This window comes from Siphateles boraxobius, unplaced genomic scaffold, assembly GCF_051911475.1.
Source record: "Siphateles boraxobius isolate OS27281-9 unplaced genomic scaffold, OSU_SipBor_1 12, whole genome shotgun sequence".
Lineage (NCBI taxonomy): Eukaryota > Metazoa > Chordata > Actinopteri > Cypriniformes > Leuciscidae > Siphateles > Siphateles boraxobius.
Window position 1 is genome coordinate 35,474,999 of NW_027508722.1, and position 20,917 is coordinate 35,495,915.

At 38.4% G+C, this 20,917-nt stretch overlaps 1 protein-coding gene across 3 annotated transcripts in view; it reads right to left on the reverse strand.

Moving 5' to 3' along the window:
* Positions 1-429: 429 nt before the first annotated feature.
* ntn2 (netrin 2) overlaps positions 430-20,917 on the reverse strand; it is a 30,805-nt gene continuing 10,317 nt past the window's right edge. For all 3 annotated transcript variants that reach the window (XM_077219271.1, XM_077219272.1, XM_077219273.1), the window contains 5 exons: positions 11,574-11,762; positions 7,663-7,812; positions 7,305-7,358; positions 6,340-6,414; positions 430-6,136 (listed from right to left, as the gene is read on the reverse strand). In XM_077219271.1, coding sequence (XP_077075386.1) covers positions 5,802-6,136; positions 6,340-6,414; positions 7,305-7,358; positions 7,663-7,812; positions 11,574-11,762 — 803 coding nt within the window. In that variant the 3' untranslated portion in view covers positions 430-5,801. The remainder of the gene's footprint in view (positions 6,137-6,339; positions 6,415-7,304; positions 7,359-7,662; positions 7,813-11,573; positions 11,763-20,917) is intronic.

Below are 20,917 nucleotides of genomic sequence, written 5' to 3' on the forward strand. Positions count from 1 at the left end.
ATTGAATTAGCATATCCATTATGTAAAACAGTAGACAAAGGCTACTATAATGACGCTGTCTTGTAAACGTGAGCTACGCGATCTTTTGACGTTTGAAAAAAATAAAACCCATGAAATTATATTCATATGACATGCTGAAATATATGCCAATGTACCTGGGATGAAGACATTTCACATGCAACGCTGGCGGTCCGCCCGCGAGAACTCAAGACAGTATCGGCTTGTGAACAAATGCACAAGTGTATCGACTGGTGTAACCATGACAGATTTTACGACAGTAGTAGAAGACAATACTGTTTCCCAACTGTAGGGGGACACCGAGAGCAAAAACCGCAAAAACGACATAGTGTTGCTTTAAGTCATTTGATACCATTAGACATCAATTAAAGTGATACAGAATTACAGCTGATAAATACCAGGACAAAGACATACATCAACTAATAATTTATTTGTATATTTGATTAATTCAGTGGTCATTGCAGTTACAGAGAAAGCAAATAAAACGGGTGATGAGAAGGAGAGAAAGAATATTCCTCATGTGGAAACAAAGTTCATCATCGAACTGCACATTTACTCATGTATGTACATCTTCATACAGACACACATCACATTCAGTCTAATGGATGTACAAATACATACACATATTCATTCATACACAGATATGTAAAATATACAGTCGTGTGCAAATGCCCGTGGCTAATCTAAACGCTCAGTTAATTTCTGCTCATTTTAATGCAGAAAAGCTGTGTATTTGCTGCAGGTCTTCAAAGCTGATTTAGCACATGCTCAGTTGGGATGGCAGTGAAATGCTCTTGCCAAATGAATCAACCAAACATGAATTGTGGGAACTGTGCCCTAACTTTTGCACACAACTATAAACACAAATACATTCGCACAGGCAGAAACATTCTGCACGTCTGCCGAATCCCTCCAGAAACAGAATTCAGTCTTTCTCTAAAATTGTTCATTTATTTAATGACATCAGGGTCATTAAAATCTGTAATCTGCACCGCTCATGCTGCAGGAAAGCTTTTATATGTTTATAGTCTCTCATCCAAACCACGTCCAGGAGTAAAATGAAAATGGAAATTGCTGTAGAAATGGCATTTCCTTCTGCATCTCTACAACCTCGGCTAAGTTCATGAGGGAATAATAGTGTACTAGTTTCTAGTTAATGTTTGCACTACTTGTGTTGTTGTCTTATTCTGATTTGCCACTTATATCAAATATTCTGCTTTTTAAAAAATAGTATGTGAAACATTATGCAACAATAAGCATTTAGTATGCAAACACCACATGAGCTCATAACGTTGCATGTTTCACTCATCCCGTCTTGTAAATATGGTTGTTTTGCAATTTCAATCCAATTTTGTGCAAAAACTTTTGGCAGTCAGATCACAAAAACCCTGTTGATAGCAATTCCTGTGCATTTGTCACACAGCAAATGGAAGGTCAAGTCGAGTGCATTGCATTGTGGGATTCAGTGTTACACGCAGAGCAACGTTTGGAATGGAATATTATCATACTGCTTATCATGCACTAAACACTGCATACTGTTCATTAATAAGAGACATATGTGAAATAGTATGCAGTATGAATGATAAACCATACGCTAGTATGCTAATAGTATTCCATTCCGTACATATCTCTAGTCCAAGATTCTGAAGTATGTGAATATAATGATATATTTGTCACTGCAGTGGCCACATTCTGTGGTCGGTGTGCGTCATGATGTGTGTGAGAGTTTACCATAGTGTTTCTACGGATGCTGGTAAAAAGTATTAACATTTTAACACTACTTCAGTTAACTCTCCTGTTAGTTTAACAAAAAAGCAAACATTGGCTTACAAAAGACTAGTTATTGCATAAACACAGACATCTATCAACATAAAATACTCAAACAATAGAAATCATGTTATAAACATTCTGTCATCATTCACTCATTCATTTCTCTCTTCCGTGGAACAGAAAATGAGACATTGGTTCGGGCGGTGATTTGTTTTTTAACCAATAAAAGGGTTGTTTACTTCTTTAATGTGGCAAAGAGACTGTGTAAAACAAAAGTTTGAACTGAAATTAATTTCAACATGATCAGAGCTATTTTATCTCAATTTAATCCTTCATTGTGATTCCTTCATTTCACTGAAAAATGTATGATATTTGACAAAGCAGATACACTGAGGTCCCAAAGTTTGAAAACCTGGAAATCTGTTATTTTTATTTATTTATTTTAAACGTAGAAACAAGCAAAGAAATTTTAAGAGTAAAAATAACAGAGTTATGGTGTAAAATGTTGCCACTATTTCTAGTGATAGACTGATATTTGTGACCATTATTACTCAAATAATACTGGGAACATGATCTTGGTTGTTCATGTCAACTGCTGCACCAAATACCACTACATTTTAAAGTGCCCCTATTACGCTTTTTCATGCATTACCTTTCATGTAGCGTGTAATAGAGCTGTTTGTGAATGTAAAAGGTCTGCAAAATTTCAAAGATAAATGGAGTTATTGTCTCACAAAAGAAATAACTGATTCTGAATCTGAACTGACTGAAACGAGTCGTCAGTAATTCCAATCTCACTCTTGCTCGAACCTACGAAGGTTTGTAACAAATTTGCATAATGCCAGCCTGTGGTGTTCATTAACTGCCCGCGAACAACATCTACTTCCCCCCTCAAACACTGCAGTTGTAGCTGAGACTGGAAAAGTTTGGTTTATGATGTTGACATGTTGAGAAGTTTTCTGCGCTATGAAAGCAATTCAACTTTGATGCACGTCCTAAGAATGAGGATTCAAATTGATATGGTAAAACCGACGCCATTGTTACAGTTCGTATTAATGTGTATCAAGTGCTGAGGAAGAGTAGAAATTCACAGGTGGTAATGGGTGTTTGGTTCCCGATGTTTTAGTAGACCAATCACAACAGACTGAGCCGTCTGACCAATCAGAGCAGAGTAGACCAATCAAAACAGAGTTGGCCATCTGACCAATCAGAGCAGAGTAGACCAATCACAACAGAGTGAACAGACTGGGCCATCTGACCAATCAGAGCAGAGTTGACCAATCGCAACAGACTGAGCCGTCGGATCAATCAGAGCAGAGTAGACCAATCACAACAGACTGGGCCATTTGACCAATCAGAGCAGAGTAGACCAATCACAACAGACTGGGCCATTTGACCAATCAGAGCAGAGTAGACCAATCACAACAGACTGGGCCATTTGACCAATCAGAGCAGAGCAGACCAATCACAACAGACTGGGCCATTTGACCAATCAGAGCAGAGGAGACCAATCACAACAGACTGGGCCATTTGACCAATCAGAGCAGAGTAGACCAATCACAACAGACTGAGCCATCTGACCAATCAGAGTAGAGTTGACCAATCACAACAGACTGGGGCATCTGACCAATCAGAGCAGAGTAGACCAATCACAACAGACTGAGCCGTCTGACCAATCAGAGCAGAGTAGACCAATAAGAACAGAGTAGACCAATCAGAGCAGAGTTGACCAATCACAACAGACTGGGCCATCTGACCAATCAGGGCAGAGCAGGCTCTTGGAAAGGAGGAGTTCAGAGAATAAATCCTTTATCAAACCGATTCAGACACTGAGAAAAGAGCTGATGCTGTAATAGCCCATATATTATGAGAAAATTAAAGTGTTTTTCTTTCTTTATTTTTTTACCTTTGATACACATCAACTTATTAGAGTAGACCTCAAAAACAACATTTGGAACCTTTAAAATAGTATAATATGGACACTTTAATGTAAATTTTCAATGCAAATTGTTAATGCTGATAATGCATTGGTCTCAGACTTTAAGACCGCACTGCATATGTGTGTCTGTTTGACACACTTTCTCACAGTAAGAGATGCAAACAAGAACAACACACGTCATTATTCTCATCTTTGTCTTGCCTTTTAAATGGTCAGACGGCAGATAAAAACCGAGACATTCAGTAGTAGAAGAGAAAGAGAGACAGACATTAGGACAGAGCATTAGCCCTGAAACATGCTCTACAAATGTATGCAAACACTCTCAGCAAGCTCAATTTCACGTGTCGTTAAATCCAGAAACGCAATTGATGAAGCTGTGCAGGAACACACTGCATTCTCGTCACTGCCACAAGGGGCATTTGGATAAACTGTCTTCTACAATGAATTTTCTATTACAGATGGACTACTGTACAAGGCTGGAAGACACTACACAATTTTTGCCCCGATTTACAGTCTGGAGGAGTCAAAGCTAGTTGCCTAAAATCTGCAGATTCCGGGCACTCGGAAATTTCACAGAAAATCATATGTAGTGTTTGACGGGCACAGACTCCGATTTTTTAGCTTCAAATTATGAATCCGTCCAATTGGAGGAGATCAAACATGTTTGATATTTTGAGCTGATTTAAGAACACATATTAGACAGATCATAATTCAGAGGCTGCATCCTTCAAAGGCTGATTGCGTCACAGTTTATGATCGGAAAACTTGAAAGTCTTTAAAAGTCGTGTAGTGTATTCCAACCTTAAGTTTAGTTAAACTGTTGACATGTTTATATCTCGCAACCAGAACATAACGCAACTGGTTTAAAGGGAAACAATTCACCCAAAATAAGAAAATTCGATCATTATTTACTTGCCTCATATCATTAAGCACTTATATGCCAATATTTTCCATGAAAACAAACGGATTTTTGATTAAATCAGTAGTGACCACGGCTAAATCACTACAAAAGCAGTCCAAACAACTCATGGACTATAATCATGAATATAAGTATTCTGACACCATTTGATGACTTATATTCACAATATTCACTGATAATCTCCTCTCAGTTGTGAACTGATTTAATTCAGACATCATATGGATTACTTTTATAGTGATTTTTGTCATTTTCGTCGAGCTTAACAGAGTATTTATATGGAAAAGAAGGCAATTTTCCTCTTGCATTCCACAGAATAAAACACTATGGGTTTTTGAAATGACATTAGTGCGAGTAAATGAAGAAAAAATATTCATTTTTGGGTGAATTTTGAGTGAACCATCACTGGAATGACAGACTTTTTTTTTTCCCACCACAGTAACTCAGTAAGCATGTTAAATATGCCCAGTGAAACCATATTTGCCACGCATTCATGCATTTGCATACTTGTACAGAGTGTTTCTTTCTATAGGACTGTTAATGGACATTTCTGCACAGTGAAAATCCTTCAGTATAAAAGTAGACATCCACACGTACGGCACACAACCCACAGCTATAAGAAGGCTTAATAATGTCTTCAAACGTGAAATGATCCAGGCTGACGATGATGACGATGAAGATTTTGAGGTTTTCAGAACTGAAGCGAGCAGCATGTGGTGAACACCAGTGTGACCAACAGATGAAGGCCACAAAGACGAGAAGAACCGAACCAGATGCGGACACAATCGTTCTGCTGATTTGTAATTTGAGGACGTATTTCATATTTGATTGATTAAATTGTGGCTTTGAGAGGAAATGGAATCAGTCCGTTTGTGTGTGTGTGTGTGTGTGTGTGTGTGTGTGTGTGTGTGTGTGTGTGTGTGTGTGTGTGTGTGTGTGTGTGTGTGTGTGTGTGTGTGTGAGAGAGAGAGAGAGAGAGATTCAGTGGTGTGTGATTAGAAACAGTCTTTTTAACGGTCCCTTTAGAAGGCTGACCAACAGGACGACATATCATATAACCCACTGCAAACGTACAGACGACAACACGCAGAGTTCGGTCTCGCAGTCTCCCGCGTACGCAGGACAGTGGTCAATAATAAAGAGTTCCCTGCAATCCCATCACGCTTTGCTGCACTTGCCTTTCTTCTCTTTGCGCTGGAACTTGCGCAGTCGTCGAGTCCAAATGTCCCTCCACTGAATGACCAGGCTGTTTTTGTCTGCCAGCAGTCCCGGGCGTTCAGGGTTCGTGCCGCCCTCTGTAGTGCCCAGGATGAGGAAGCGTTTGCCCATGTGTATTCGTGGACATTTGCAGGCCAGATCCTTCATATGGACCCACAGCACGTGATCGCCTCTCTTCAGCGGCTCTCCACGACTCTTGTACACGGACATTAGACTCACAGCAAATTTAGCCCAGTCGCCGACAGTCTCCATGTCCAACACGCTGACCTGGACAGCTACACACACACACACACACATATGAGAACGCTACACCAGATACGGTTAACAATAAGGTGAATTTTGCATTGATTCAAAATCAAATGCTTCTTAAATAAAAAGCATAGTGATCTGTACATTACAAATGAAATTGGGAGATTTTCCCAGTGACTAAAAAGGTAAGAACGGAATCTTTAAAAATAACATGATAAAGGAATTGTACCGTAGTCCTTTTTGCAGTATTTCTTCATGTTTATCTTGAGATTTCCCTTCAGTGGTTTACAGTACGAGTCACAATCTGACAACACAGAAATTTGTAATTAGAATTAAAGCATACCGTGAAAAACAACAATCTAACATCTAAAACGCCCATCCATCCATCCATCTATCATTAAACAGTTTTTTGTTTGCTGGTTTAGCTGGTGGACCAGTATAGCCACACAGATTAATTGGTGAAGTTGGTTGACCAAGGACCTCTTGCTGGTTAAGTTAGGAAGCCTGACCTGGTGTTTTCAACACGATATTGTGAGTCTTTAAAATCCCCTGTGGTGAAAATCCAGTTTTTAATTTTATTTAGCTATATGTCTATGTGGTGTTTTTTATGCTTTAAGGCGTCACAATTTACCTTGTAACCAATAAGATCAACGTGTGATCGTCAACGAGTGGATCTCTGAGCTGAGTGAGTGAGTGGAGGCGGGGCTCATTTGCATATTTATAGAACCGCATATACTAAATGAGGAAAGGGTGTCGAGTTACATTCAAGATATTTTAAGACATGACATTTTTTTAATTTTCAAGGAAATAACATTTAAATGTCATTTTGGTGATCAAAGATGAGTTTTAAAGGATACAATTATTGACTACAGGGAGACTTTAAGAGTGTGTGAAAGTGTTGTCATGACAGTGTGTGTCGGTTTCAGGCATCGCTCACACTGTGTGAAGTGTTCAATGACCCAGAAGAGCTGTTAAAAATGCACACAATTCCTTCACTTCTCTGCTTTCACACACACCTCTGTTTCACTTTCACTCGTGACAAGGACAGATTGTGAGTTCTCCGCCTCTTTCCATTAGTGTTACAAAGCAAAACAACAGAGAAAACGAAACGTTACTTCCTCTGTCCATCTCTAAACTCTGTCCTGAACGTGTGTGTGTGTGTGTGTTTGTGTGTGTGTGTGTGTGTGCACTAACTTGCAGGCTCCTCTGTAGTGCTGATCACAGCTGTCGGCTTTATAACAGGGATTTCTGAAAGACACAGTACAGTATGGCGTCAGTGTTTATTCCAGTAGTCAAGGTCAAGGGTTTGATTTTCAGAAAAAGCAAATAAATGCACACATAAAAACTAATAAAAATGACTATAGCTAAATAAAAAAACGCTCAATGAAATATAACACTGGTGTGAATGTATATACTTAGTTATACTTTGGGGATCCTGATTTATAAAAAATGATATATAAATAAAGTGAATAGTTTTCTGTAAGAGTTAGGGTGTATGTCTCCATTTAGACAGATAAATAAACGTGTGTGTGTGTGTGTGTGTGTCACTCACTAATGCACGGGGCGACGGGTGATCGGCTCTGCTGATACCCTTTTGCACAGCGGTTGCAGGTGATGCCGGTCACCCCGTCTTTACATGGGCACTGACCCGTCGTCTGGTTACACGTTTTACCTGCAGCTCCCACCGGATGGCAGTCACATGCTGGAGAGAGAGAGAGAGAGATGGAGAGAGAGAGAGATGGAGAGAGAGATGGAGAGAGAGAGAGAGAGAGAGAGAGAGAGAGAGAGAGAGAGAGAGAGAGAGAGAGAGAGAGAGAGAGAGATGGAGAGAGAGAGAGAGAGGGATGATCAGCTCTGGCACAGGCGCAGAAGGGAAGTCCAAATAATGGCCTTAGTCTCCGTCTGGACCTGTAAACATTGCCATGACACTCAATCTGTTGCACACACTTCCCGTAACCACACACACACACACACACACACTACTCTATCTCATTTAAAGTCACATGGCTCAATGATATTATATTAAAATATGGGCTGTATTTCAGGAATTACACTTAGTAACCAGTGTTTCAGGCAACAACAAACAAAGAGTCACAGCATGGAAAACAGGTTTCATGAACTGCGTGACATACTTGAATACTCACACTTTACTGAAAATAAAGTGCAAAAAAACATCTTGTTCAGAAATCATGTAATGATTCCACAACAAAGATCTACTTATACTACCAGTCAGAAGTTTGTGCATATCTGCTTATTCTTTATTATGACTATTTTTCACATATTATAATAATAGTAAAGTTATTCAAACAATGACATGACAAAAAAGTATGAGAATTATATAGCAAATGAAAATAAATAAATAAATAAAATAAAAATGCATATGAATTTACATTTGCTTCCATTGCAAATTTAGGGTTAGGGTTAAGGTCAGGATTTTTAAATGTACTGGAAAAATGACAATGTCCAGTAAAACATCTTAGTGGTTAGTAATATTGAGCTTTCACCAGTAACTGTGACTGATGGGCAAAAAATAGAAACTTTTATAATTATAATGATGGTTTTGTGTGTATTAGTGTTGTCTATAGTATTGTTTTGAGCATGTATGTGCTAAGACTCTCTCACACACACACACACACACACGCACACATGGAGATAAGGTTTGAACAGCTGTGGCATCTGCAGGTGAGCGCTGGAAGTCCAGTTTCAGAAGAGATTGAGCCGTGACTTCATCTGTGTGTGTGTGTGTGTGTGTGTGTGTGTGTGTGTGTGTGTGTGTGTGTGTGTGTGTGTGTGTGTGTGTGTGTGTGTGTGTGTGTGTGTGTGTGTGTGTGTGTGTGTGTGTGTGTGTGGAATTTAAGGAATTCTCAGGTGCTGTATCACAGTAACGCTGATAAGAGGTCTCAGCGCTCAACATGGGCGTTATCAAATTAAAACACTGACAGCACTACAAAAGAGCCCCTGACTGACACACATACACACATCCATTCAGTACAAATGTCACACAGAAGAGGTTCAGGAAGCCACAAACATTTGCAAGAACAGTACTGGCTGTAGTTACCAACGCGCTAAACCAAATGCTATTTAGTTCATTTCAAACCAGCAGAGAGCAGCAGAAACAACTACATTTTTACATTTGGCATCTCTTTATTTTGCTGGTCCTCTTTAGACGTTCTGTTGACGATGAGTAAAGTTGAACCTACATGTCAACTAACTCTTATTAGAGTATGAGTAGAGTATGAGTAGAGTGTCTGCGTAATATCTGCCAACACTTCATTGTATCCCAACAGACATTCTACTGACTATAAGTAACTTTCCAAGCTTATGTCAACTTATTCTACTAACCCTAAAAGTCTACTGATACTAATGTCTGTAGCACAAACACTGCAGGACCACTCACACACAAACACCACTAATAATAATGATATTTCAGAGATATTTCTCCTGTTTCTTATTTGCAGTTAACAATCTTAAGCACTGTGACTATCATCTACCCTTTCTACCTCCTTCACAACCAGCACATCTTCTCAAGAGTAGCAGTAGAGATTGAAGATGAGGCTATTTTCATGGCAAGAGATGAGTTTATATATTAAATACATTAAATTTCAGTTTGTTTTCCACCAAACCCTATCGTATACCCCCAGAACACTTATATATTACACGTCGCATGAGATCATTATGTTATACTTTTGCATCTTTTTTAAAGCTTTATGCTGGTTGCTATTCACTGCTATTATATGAACAAGCGTGAGTGGGACATTTTTAAAATAACAAACACCATTTGTGGTCTGAAAAAAAAAAGGGCATTAGAACAACAGCAGGTTGAGTAAATAATGAGTTCATTTTCGTTTTAGGGTCAACTATCTCTTTAAGTGAGCTTCCTAAATAAAAGCAGGACAGTCCGAGCATCTTCTGTATATACCGTATATCCTTCTTTAATCTGATATCTACCATCTGCATCTTAAATGCACTTTAACGGAAATTATATAATACTTACACAAACACACACAAACACTTTATCACTGTTAAATACTGCACATATAAACCTTGTCACTTATCCAAATAAATAAATTTCAGCTCTTGGCACAGAAAATGCCATTTTTGACACAGCCACAAAACCGAATTATTGACTTTTGTGGGAAGCACACATTTTATGCTGCTTGTAATTTAACTTATAGAAAACCCTCTACATATGGATTGACCTTTCCTTCCAGAAATGCTCAACTTACAAGACATCTTTTATCCAAACACTTGAATTTTCTCAAACTCTGATGTGTTTTCTTGCAGTGCTGTGTTTGCTTTGGCTGGAGTGACGGCAGCAGATATATGAGCTTCATGTACAGGCTCCCAATGCACTCCAGTCTTGCTGTGGTTTTATTGAACTCTATACTATTTTTGGATTTTAATTTATATATATGTGTGCTACTGATTTTATGTGGAAGCTTTCAAACTGGAAAATACAGTGCATAAAACATTTTACACACATAAATACATTTTAACTCATAAATAAACAGTATATTTTTAACCCATAAAAAACTACTGATTCAGAGTCAGAAAATAAACATGAGCGTCTCTTATGTAACGGAGCAAGTTATAAAATCATATCTAAATACACCATTCCTGAAGTTTTCAAGGTCCAAAATTAAATTAGTCTGAAAATGGTGGTAAAAGACTCGACCAGGGATTCACAAAGCTTTTTTGTCAGCTGAACCCCCTTGGACTGAGATATTGCCCTTAATATTTAAATAATTGAACAAAACATTTGCATGCTCACTGTTCTGTGATGTCAGTTAATGGTCAAATGACATGCAGACAAACAAGTAAAATATTTAATATTTTTAGCAAGCGTTTTATTTTTATTTTATCATTTATTTATTTTATTTGTTATAATATATTATAATTAATTATTTTATGATTTAATTCGCTTTTCATATACTCACGATCCCCCTGCACAAACAATAATACATAAATATGATCATCATCCAAAAATGGTCATGCTGTTCCTCAACACCATAATTTATAAATACTTGTGTAAGTACTTTAAACAGCTGTAAGATATTTTTTAGAAGACAACATATAACAGATGTCCTCAGAAATCACACTTGAATTTCAAAGTTTTTGTATACTTGTCTCTTTGTGAAAGCTCTTGTAAAACATTATCTGACAGAAACATTGCCCTGCTTATTTGAGCGGTTGCAAATGGATTGAGTCTGGACTGTTTGTATGAGCAATAGAGGACAGGGGAAAATCTGTTTGGAAATAGTCATTATTTTTGTGATTCCGTGTGTTGCCACTAGGGGCGCAGAAATGAAACACAGCTAATGTAAATGAGGTGATGCCAACACTTGCACTATTTTAACTCATTGGGGATTAGAGATGAAGGAATACAAATAAAAATCTCACATTGAAGATAAAGATCTAAACATCTGATGTCAACCTGCCAGAAAATGAAATGTAGTGTGGTACCTTTGCAGGCTCGGCGGTGTGTGATGGATTTGGCCATGTCACGGTAGAATCCCTCTTTACAGTAATGGCAGTGTCGTCCAGCGGTGTTGTGTCTGCAGTTCATACACACTCCTCCGCTTTTACGGCCCGAGAGCTTATATAACTCCATGTTAAAGCGACAGCGTCGCGCGTGCAGGTTACAGTTACACGCTATAAAGAAAGAGAGGGTGAACACGTTATTGACGAAAGCTACATATCCTGTGGATATGCATTTGGTGTTTTTCTCAAAAATACAATATCACTAAAAGGGTTTATAGGAGCAGCTTTAGAGCTCCACAAAGAACATCATATTCTCCTGTTCTTTAGTTCTCTAGCTCTGGTGCTTTAAAGAAAATAAAAAGCAAACCACTGATCTACAGAACCTGTACTGAAACAAAATGTATTAGTCTCCAAGGAATCATATAGCAACCCTGTACACCTGAAAAAGTCATCTTTACTGAACCTTTATTTTTAAAGTCAACATGAAACAAGATTTGCAACACATTTCAAGCGTTTTTAGATTGTTAGACTAAATAATACGATTTTAATATTTGTTAAAATGAACCAACAGCCAACATGGCCTTGATGTAAATTTTAGCGAGCTAATTATTTCAGAATCAGATCATAAGTTACAACATTTGCATGAAATATCGTGAAGAAAATTTTAAAAATAAGAAAAAAAAAGAGATGCACCGGTCAACCGGTCATCAATAGTAACTGGACGTTTTGTTGCTCCAAACACATTTTTTTATTATGGCCGATCTCTGTTCCGGACTTTTACACAAACTGCATTCAAATAATTCCCAAAAATGATTGGCCAGAGATGTGAAGACGGACGCAAAAAAAAAAAGACAAGAGAGCACAGACGAGCCAGCAGAGAAAATACTGTACACAGCAAAGCTCACTGTTCCCGATGTTCAAAATGGAAGAAAAATATAACAATTGAATTGAGGATGAGGGTTCATAAGAATGTAAGGGAACTGACTGTCTTCAGAAAAGTTTTGATGGCATTTTCTTTTACCTCCGTACCATCGTTTAAACACCACAGCTGAGTATTTGACCATGTCCATCTGTAAACCTCACTCCCCTGATCTCAAGATGTATGCTAGCGACTGTGGTCTTTAGTGTCCTAGTTAGTGCACCAGCCTCCCATGCCAGAGACGCCTGTTTGAATCCTGCTCAGAGTGGGTTGAGTAGGACCGGTTACAATTGGTGCCGTGACCCGGATGGGAATGAGGTTTAGGGGTGAGTGTAACGGAGGCCAGCTAGTAAGAGCTGTGAAGGCAAACCTCACTCCCCTGATCTCAAGAGGTGCACTAGCGACTGATGCTAGAGTCTTGAGTGTCCTTGTTAGTGCACCAGCCTCCCATGCCGGAGACGCCTGTTTGAATCCTGCTCAGAGTGGGTTGAGTAGGACCGGTTACAATTAGTGCCGTGACCCGGATGAGAGTGAGGTTTAGGGGTGAGTGTAACGGAGGCCAGCCAGTAAGAGCTGTGCAGGTAAACCTCACTCCCCTGATCTCTAGAGGTACACTAGCGACTGATGCTATAGTCTTAAGCGTCCTTGTTAGTGCACCCCCCTCCCATGCCGGAGACGCCTGTTCGAATCCCGCTCAGAGTGGGTTGAGTAGGACCGGTTACAATTAGTGCCGTGACCCGGATGAGAGTGAGGTTTAGGGGTGAGTGTAACGGAGGCCAGCCAGTAAGAGCTGTGCAGGTAAACCTCACTCCCCTGATCTCTAGAGGTACACTAGCGACTGATGCTATCCTTGTTAGTGCATCCGCCTCCCAAGCCGGAGACGCTGGATCGAATCCCACTCAGAGCCCTGTCGAATATGACCACAGTGATGGCTACTTCCAGCAGGATAACACACCATGTCACAAAGCTTAAATCATCTCAAACTGGTTTCTTGAACATGATGGGTTCACTAAACTCAAACGGCCTCCACAGCCACCAGATATCAATCCAATAGATCAGCGTTGGGATGTGGAGGAACGGAAGATCATGGATGTGCAGCCGACAAATCTGCAGCAACTGTGGGATCTGCTTTAAAAAGGAATTTATTTTATTTTAAATGCATGCCTGTTTCAATGTGAAGCGTTTGATTTTGTCTGTGTGCGTGTGTGTGTGTGTGTCTGTTATTACAGGGCCAATTTGTATGGAATTCTGTGGTTAATGAAACCTGCTCGGGCCATTCCCTAACACACACACCATCTGCTGCTCTGTATGAGTGTGTGTGGGATGGGGGTCATGAAAAGGGGGTGTAATTTCGGGGGGATTCTGGGCTAAAGTCAACAGGGTGAGATTACAGCAAATTCAGCTCAATAAACGTCTGCAGGCAGTGTGTGTGTGTGTGTGTGTGTGTGTGTGTGTGTGTGTGTGTGTGTGTGTGTGTGTGTGTGTGTGTGTGTGTGTGTGTGTGTGTGTGTGTGTGTGTGTGTGTGTGTGTGTGTGTGTGAGCGCTGTAAGGGTGTGTGCATTTCTCTAAATGAAATTCCAAACGTGTGACAAAAAGAACACACAGATTCACACCCAAATCGAAAACTAGTCTCACAAACGCACAAGACGGAGATTGAATTATTAAAGCATACAGTCCAGTCTAAACGTGAACCGTTTCTAGGGCGTTTCCAGATGAGGGTCTGATTTGTGCAAGAAGGATTTGGAAAAGAGTGCAAGTTTTCTGATATCTCTCAGCGCTGTGTTTGTGCCTTGAGCATGGTACTTAATCTAAAGTTGTTCCAAGGGTATTTCTCAATGGCACCGTTCCTCTATTACAAGAGCTTTCCAAACACAGCTGAAAGCACTCAAACCTATTAACCTGAGGTTAGAGCAAACCCAGAGCTCCAAATTCATTTCTGCAGAGCAGGAACGTTAGTTTGATGGAGCGAGCTCTACAGGTATGCACTGAACTACACCCAAAAACACATTTCTGGAAATGCCATACATCTTGTACTTCGTGTATCATAGGCACAGTGCATTTTGCAAAAATTACAACTCCACTTATGTGTTGAATTATGATGTCTAAATCTTAATATTATATCTTAATATTACAATCAAGCAATATGAAAACACTAAGAGTGTTTGACCGCGCACATCTCGCCACAATGATGTGATGGCCAGAGCGTTGCTTATTAGGTTCATAGTCCTTTCTCAACAAGCTGCACAGGATAATTCAGGATAATTGTGCTGTTTAATACTTAAAGTTACTAGTTAGTTCAAATCACTAACAAAGTATGGGCAACAGTGATAGTGATGCTCGTCTTAGAGAACGCCACTAATAAAGAAAAAAGCAAAACCACAGAATAACACCTTTAACAGAACATCACCTGTGCGCTTTAACACATATGTTTTATCAACTAAGAATAACAGCTCATTAAAAATTCCATCCCTGGTTTTATGTGAGCATAAATATCAGAACATTTGGCTCACAGGTGTTTCTAATTGATTAGGCGTTTCCTGTTGCGTAGATTGTTCACACATGAAAGAGTCGTGAAGTTTCACGGCTCTGTTCAAATCTTTTGTTTTTGCCTGTGAGAGAAAAGCGAGTGATTTTGGGATTCTGAAAGAATTAGGAAAATTGGCAAAAGTCATAACACAAGAGTTGGGTGTAGTCAAAACAGCAATTTGGCAGTGAAGCAACTTTGAAACTGAAGCTGGTAAAGCTACTCATAATTTAAATTACAAACAAGCTATAGGGGAAAAAAAGAAAAGAAAAAATGGCTAACTACTCTGAAATTATTTTAAACAGACAATACTGTATTTCTTTAATTGTATAACTTCAATGATACTTGCTTTTTGCTAACAGAACCTTCGATGAATCAGTGAATCTGATTCATTTTAGTGAATCGGTTCATTCAGATGATTGTCTGAACAAAAAAAGTGTTCGTGTTAGTCGAGTGTTTTACAAAATTGATTTAAATAAAATGTGTGGATGAACAGATTCACTAAAAGAGAAAGAGAAACAGTTTAAGACACCAGATTTCAATATTCAAATAAACATTTGTCAATAAAATGAGCAACAATCTCCAGAACACTGTACGAATCCTGCCAGGTTTTGTTGGCTAGCCCTTTAAAAACAAACCAGGATGGTGATTCAAAACAACCAAAAAACAGGAAAATGTTAGATTAGTCCGGACATTAGTTAGCGGACATGGTTTCAATCTTTTAACTTCTATTCAACTGAACAGGCATTTCACTGGCCGAAGAGGGACTCACTCGGAAACTCCCAGAAACAGGCAACAGCTGGAAGTTTCTTCTCTGAAGGTTTGGCACAAGACAAGAGCACAAGACCAGCGACGTTGATGAGTTACAGACATGCCGCCGTTATTTCATGCTGGAGATCTCCGACTAAATGCTACATTTTATAAGCTTTATATTTGTTTTGAAATGTCACGATACTTACACTCACATAAAATGGAGTAATAGGGTGCTGAGAATGCTTTTATTTATTAATTTACTTAATTGGTTACATGTGTTTAGACGAGCCAAACATAAAAGGTGGCATTTCGTATTTTTGTTTTACAGGCATCTTTCAGACTGTTTAGATACTTCTGGAGTGAACAGGAAATATAGAAATACAATCCAAATTTCTAGATGGCTTTGGTTTTACAAGAGCACAAACCAAGTACTTCAACAAATGTGTCTTTTGAATCGTAGCACGCAAAGAAACAAAACGACAAGCTAGTTCAATTGTTGGCAGACTAACAAATAAACAGGAAGATAAACACGTCTCTTCAAGGTTTCTCTGCAGCATCACAGCTTTATATCATTAACGCTCTGTGTGGCGTTTTTTCCCCTGGATGCAGCATGTTTTGGTTTGTGACGTATAGGAAATCTAAGGTAGTAAAAGTGAGCTTGTGTGTGTGTTTAATGAGGATATGGTTAGTACTCATACTTCCAGTGTCCTGTGCAGGTGGCCGTGACTAGCAATAATACACACATACGGCTGCGTCCGAAATCACATACTCTCTTGAGTAGGTACTTATTTTGAGTAAGTAATTACTTTGCAACTGCTAAAAAAGTGTGTTCTATGTAGTATGAATGTGTGTAATGAATGTAATCTGGATGTACTACATTTGCCATGTTGTCATTAGGCTTGTGTTGTTTCACTGTCATTCACAAATCCTCTCCTGTGGCCTCATGGGATAGTAGTAGTGTGTCCACCGAATGCACACTCGCCAGAAGTATTAGGTCATCCGGGGACTTTTTGCCTACTCCATAATGAGTACTGTGAATTCGTACATACTTATTTTGTTACATACTATTTTCCCGAATAATATAGTACGGGAAATAGGGCTGGGTGATAAACTAGATTATATCGAGATCTTGATCAAATTTACGAGCACTGGACATTTTTACTCGATATGGATTAATCTAACAGCAGAAATAAACACGACAACAGCCAGTCAGTGCGTGTCGCTAATAAGTGATTCCTGCTTGTCTGTGTGTGAATTAGTGATGGGTTGATCATTAGTTAATTTTGAACGAATCTTTAATATGACTCCAGAACAACGAGTTGCCTCAGAGAGTCATAAGTGAATGATTCTTGAGAGAGATGATTCTTGATTGATTTTGAAGAGATTTTTTTTTTTTTTTTAGTTCTTGTTTTTGTGTGTGTTTTTTTTTATACTATGGACCGGGATTCTGTGTCCTAAATAAAGATTGAATGAATTAATGGATTCATTCATTTTGTGTTGACCGCACATGTGAAACATCCGATAGGTTCTGTACCGGAAACAGAAATGATTAGTTCACCTCCCGAGTCTTCGGGTCTGAGGCCCTGTCCCAAATGAAACCCTAAGCACTTTCCTGACATAACGCCGCTTTGACTGTTGGGTAGAGGTCTCTGCGGAGCTCGCCTCAGTAGGCCACCCTTCTGTAACCTAAAAATACAAATGGGACACCCTAGGGTCTTGCGGACCTCGGCGGCCATTGTAAGTCCACAAGATCACAAGTGTATATGAAGTCAGTGTGTTATTTGGGACAGGGCCTGAGTCGTTCCTTCATTTGTTACATGACTTGACAGCCGAATTGGATACAATAATTCCCAACTTCCTTAACTGGGTAGTTATTTATTATTATTATTACTTGCAGTAATGTGATGCGTTTCTCGTCGCAAATTGTAGCTTATTCCTTACAATTTATAAATTTGTAAATTTCTATCATGATGGTTCTTTTCCATAACAATGAATGTCGTAATAAACAGATGGTCAATGCTTTTCACTTTATCCGTATAATAAATATAATACAACATTCAGTGTATAATACTATCGTAATGTTGTAAGATGAAGCGGTCACGTGGCGAAAGGAAGCAGTCACGTGACAATAGACCGAACGACACAGACCCGAAGACTCGAGAGGTCAACTAATCATTTCTGTTTTCCTGTACAGACTAACGTTACATAACTTCAGAATATGAGGATGAGACGGGACAAAACAAAAGAACGAACGACTCGGATCTGGAGTCGAGTAATATTAACAGACTACATAGCCTGAAGACCCAGATAAGATTTGTCATAATTTGGCCTTGGCTGCATTATAGTTTTCTTTTTCGAAATGTGATTAATGTTGCGTGAGTAGAAGAACAGTTTAATTATTCTGCTGAAATGAACCAAATGACTTGAAAAAAGATGAATTTTGATTAACGAGATTCAAAGATCTGAGTCTGTAATATGATCCACCACTGAATGAATGAACGGAGCAATTTTGTCTGATACACAAACTAACACATGTGAAGCTCACGGTGTTTTCACCATCTGTCGTCTCAATATGAGGCCATGAAACACATGAACTTTATCTGCAGAGTACTACCGTCAAACAGAGAGCCTAAGTCCCTCCCCTTCCTGTGGACCATGGGACCTTATTTCGGAAAAATATTGTATGGTAGTCAATGGCGAGGGACAAGAAATATTTGGATCCCGTTTGAATTGTGCCCTGAATTACACATATGATGTTTGTCAATTTAAAAGATACATTTTAAAGTCAAGAAAGTCGCAGTTTGATGTAAAACTGTTGAGGTATAAGACTGTGAAAATACGAAATTTCAAAGACTACAAACCCAAAAGGCGCGCATGTGACGTCATACCTTTTCTCTCAATGAATGAAGCTTACTTTACTGAAGCTAACGTCTGTCATGTTTTCTATAGTCTAACGTTATAATCGTAACGTTACGCCGCCATGCCTGTGTGTTTTGTACCAGACTGCACACACACGAGCTTGGTGACGTACATAGTGCGAGACGAGAGATGTAGTTCATTGAGCGATTTTCACATAAAACTAAATGTTACTCTTCTGTTTTATGACAAACTGTGACTTTCTTGACTTTCATAATTATCTTTTAAATTGACAAACATCATATGTGTAGTTCAGGGCACAGTTCAGACGGAATAAAAAGATAAGTTGTCTCTCGCCATACATATTTTTTTCCGAAATAAGGTCCCATGAGCCGGAGGCAGAGGGGAGGGACTTAGGCTCTCTGAAACTAAGATCTTCACGACAAACCGTCAAAATAAAAGTTTGGTTTAACTTCAAGAAATTATAAAATAAATAAATCACTACTGTAAATGTGTACTAAAATGTACTCCTCAAAGTAATAATAATACTATTATTCTAAGGAATATCACATAATGAACCAAGATATGTTTTCATCCATGTTTTAAGTTTATACAGTTCTGTTGTGCAGCATATTATTTGGCAAACAAATTTATATAAATTAAAAAAAAATAAAGCTTTTAAAAATGTAATCAAATGAAATAATTTACATTTGCAAATTTGTATTAAATCACAAAACACAGAATTACTACATCCCAAAAAAAAAACAGAATTTTGTGTGAAATTTTATGGATTCTATGGGGCCTTAAATTAAAAGGCAGCTGAGTTTAATTGTGAACAAACAAGTTTACATGTTTACATTCATTCTCAAGGTCTAACAAATATGTTAAAAGCATTTCCTTCCCCATTAATGGCAAATGAATATCGTGATAAATATCGATATCATATGATATGGAAAAAATGTGTGATACTTAATATTTTTGGCCATATCGCCCAGCCCTATAGGAAACTGCTATATAGTGGAACTTAATTTAACTGTCAGACCCTCCATTTGTGGTCCGCCACTCATTAGTCTGTTATACCTCTGCTAATCTCTTTGTCCTTGTTCTCTCAGCTGAATGGGGGATGATTTTAACGAGAACACACTGAACGACTGCCAGGTCGGGCACAAAATCTGCGGGAGTCCTTGGCGTGTGTTGAGGCGAGAAAACGAGGGAGTCGAGCGTGTAGTGGGGTCATTTGGAGACGGGGCCACCAAACCAGAGCAGATGGCATGAGAAGAGGTGAGAGGAAAACACAGAGAGCTCTGAATTCAATTCAGGGTTTCATTTACGAAACTATCGGCAAAATCTCATCTGACAGAGGGGACAGGAAGAATTAGATGAGGCAGAGAGATTTATGGGAGACATTAGAGATACTAATGGAGTGTCAGGACTGCCCGACTGGAGCATTTGGACATGATATATCTTTCCTGACACAAAGATTAATGCATTTACACTATTCAGCTAATTTTTCGTTCAGCAATAATACTGCTGTCTGATAAGATAAGATAAATATCTGCAGCTGCTACTGATCTAGAACATATGGATGGATTTATGTATGTACATCTATAGATATTAGTTAAGAATCCCTAAAAAACTACAGTGTACAAAAATGGTATATTACCATGGTACTTTGTTTTCTGTCATTTAATTGCAGTTCCTTCTGATGTAATTACATTATATATATATATATATATATATATATATATATATATATATATATATATATAATTTCAGTATTTAGACTATAAAACAATTCTATATAAAACAATAGTATCAAAAGTTAACGTCTAATGTACATTTTTATTGTACCCTTCTCCCTTTATAAGCTTTGCTCAGTTCAATCGAGAATAATTTATGAAATTTTGCATTATTTATTTAAAAGAATTAAAAGAGTATATTATGCCTTTCCTAGTATTGTTCAACTGGTCGAGATTGATATGGGATTTAGAAAGTAATAAGTAATCCAATACTTTTAAGAGAGAGTAATTAGTAAGTAATTTAATTACACTGATGAAGATGTAATTACCTTTTCAGAGTAACTTACCCAACGCTGTACTTAACTATATTTAACATACATTAATGACATTTTTACATAAGCTGTAGCTATAAACTGCTTTAATCATCTTGATTTAGTCGAATTCACTGAACAGAAAGTGTTTGTGTTGCTTTATAAAACCCTATATTGCAAAAGTCTGTTGATAAATCAAAGCATTTTCTGCAGGGTCTAGCAT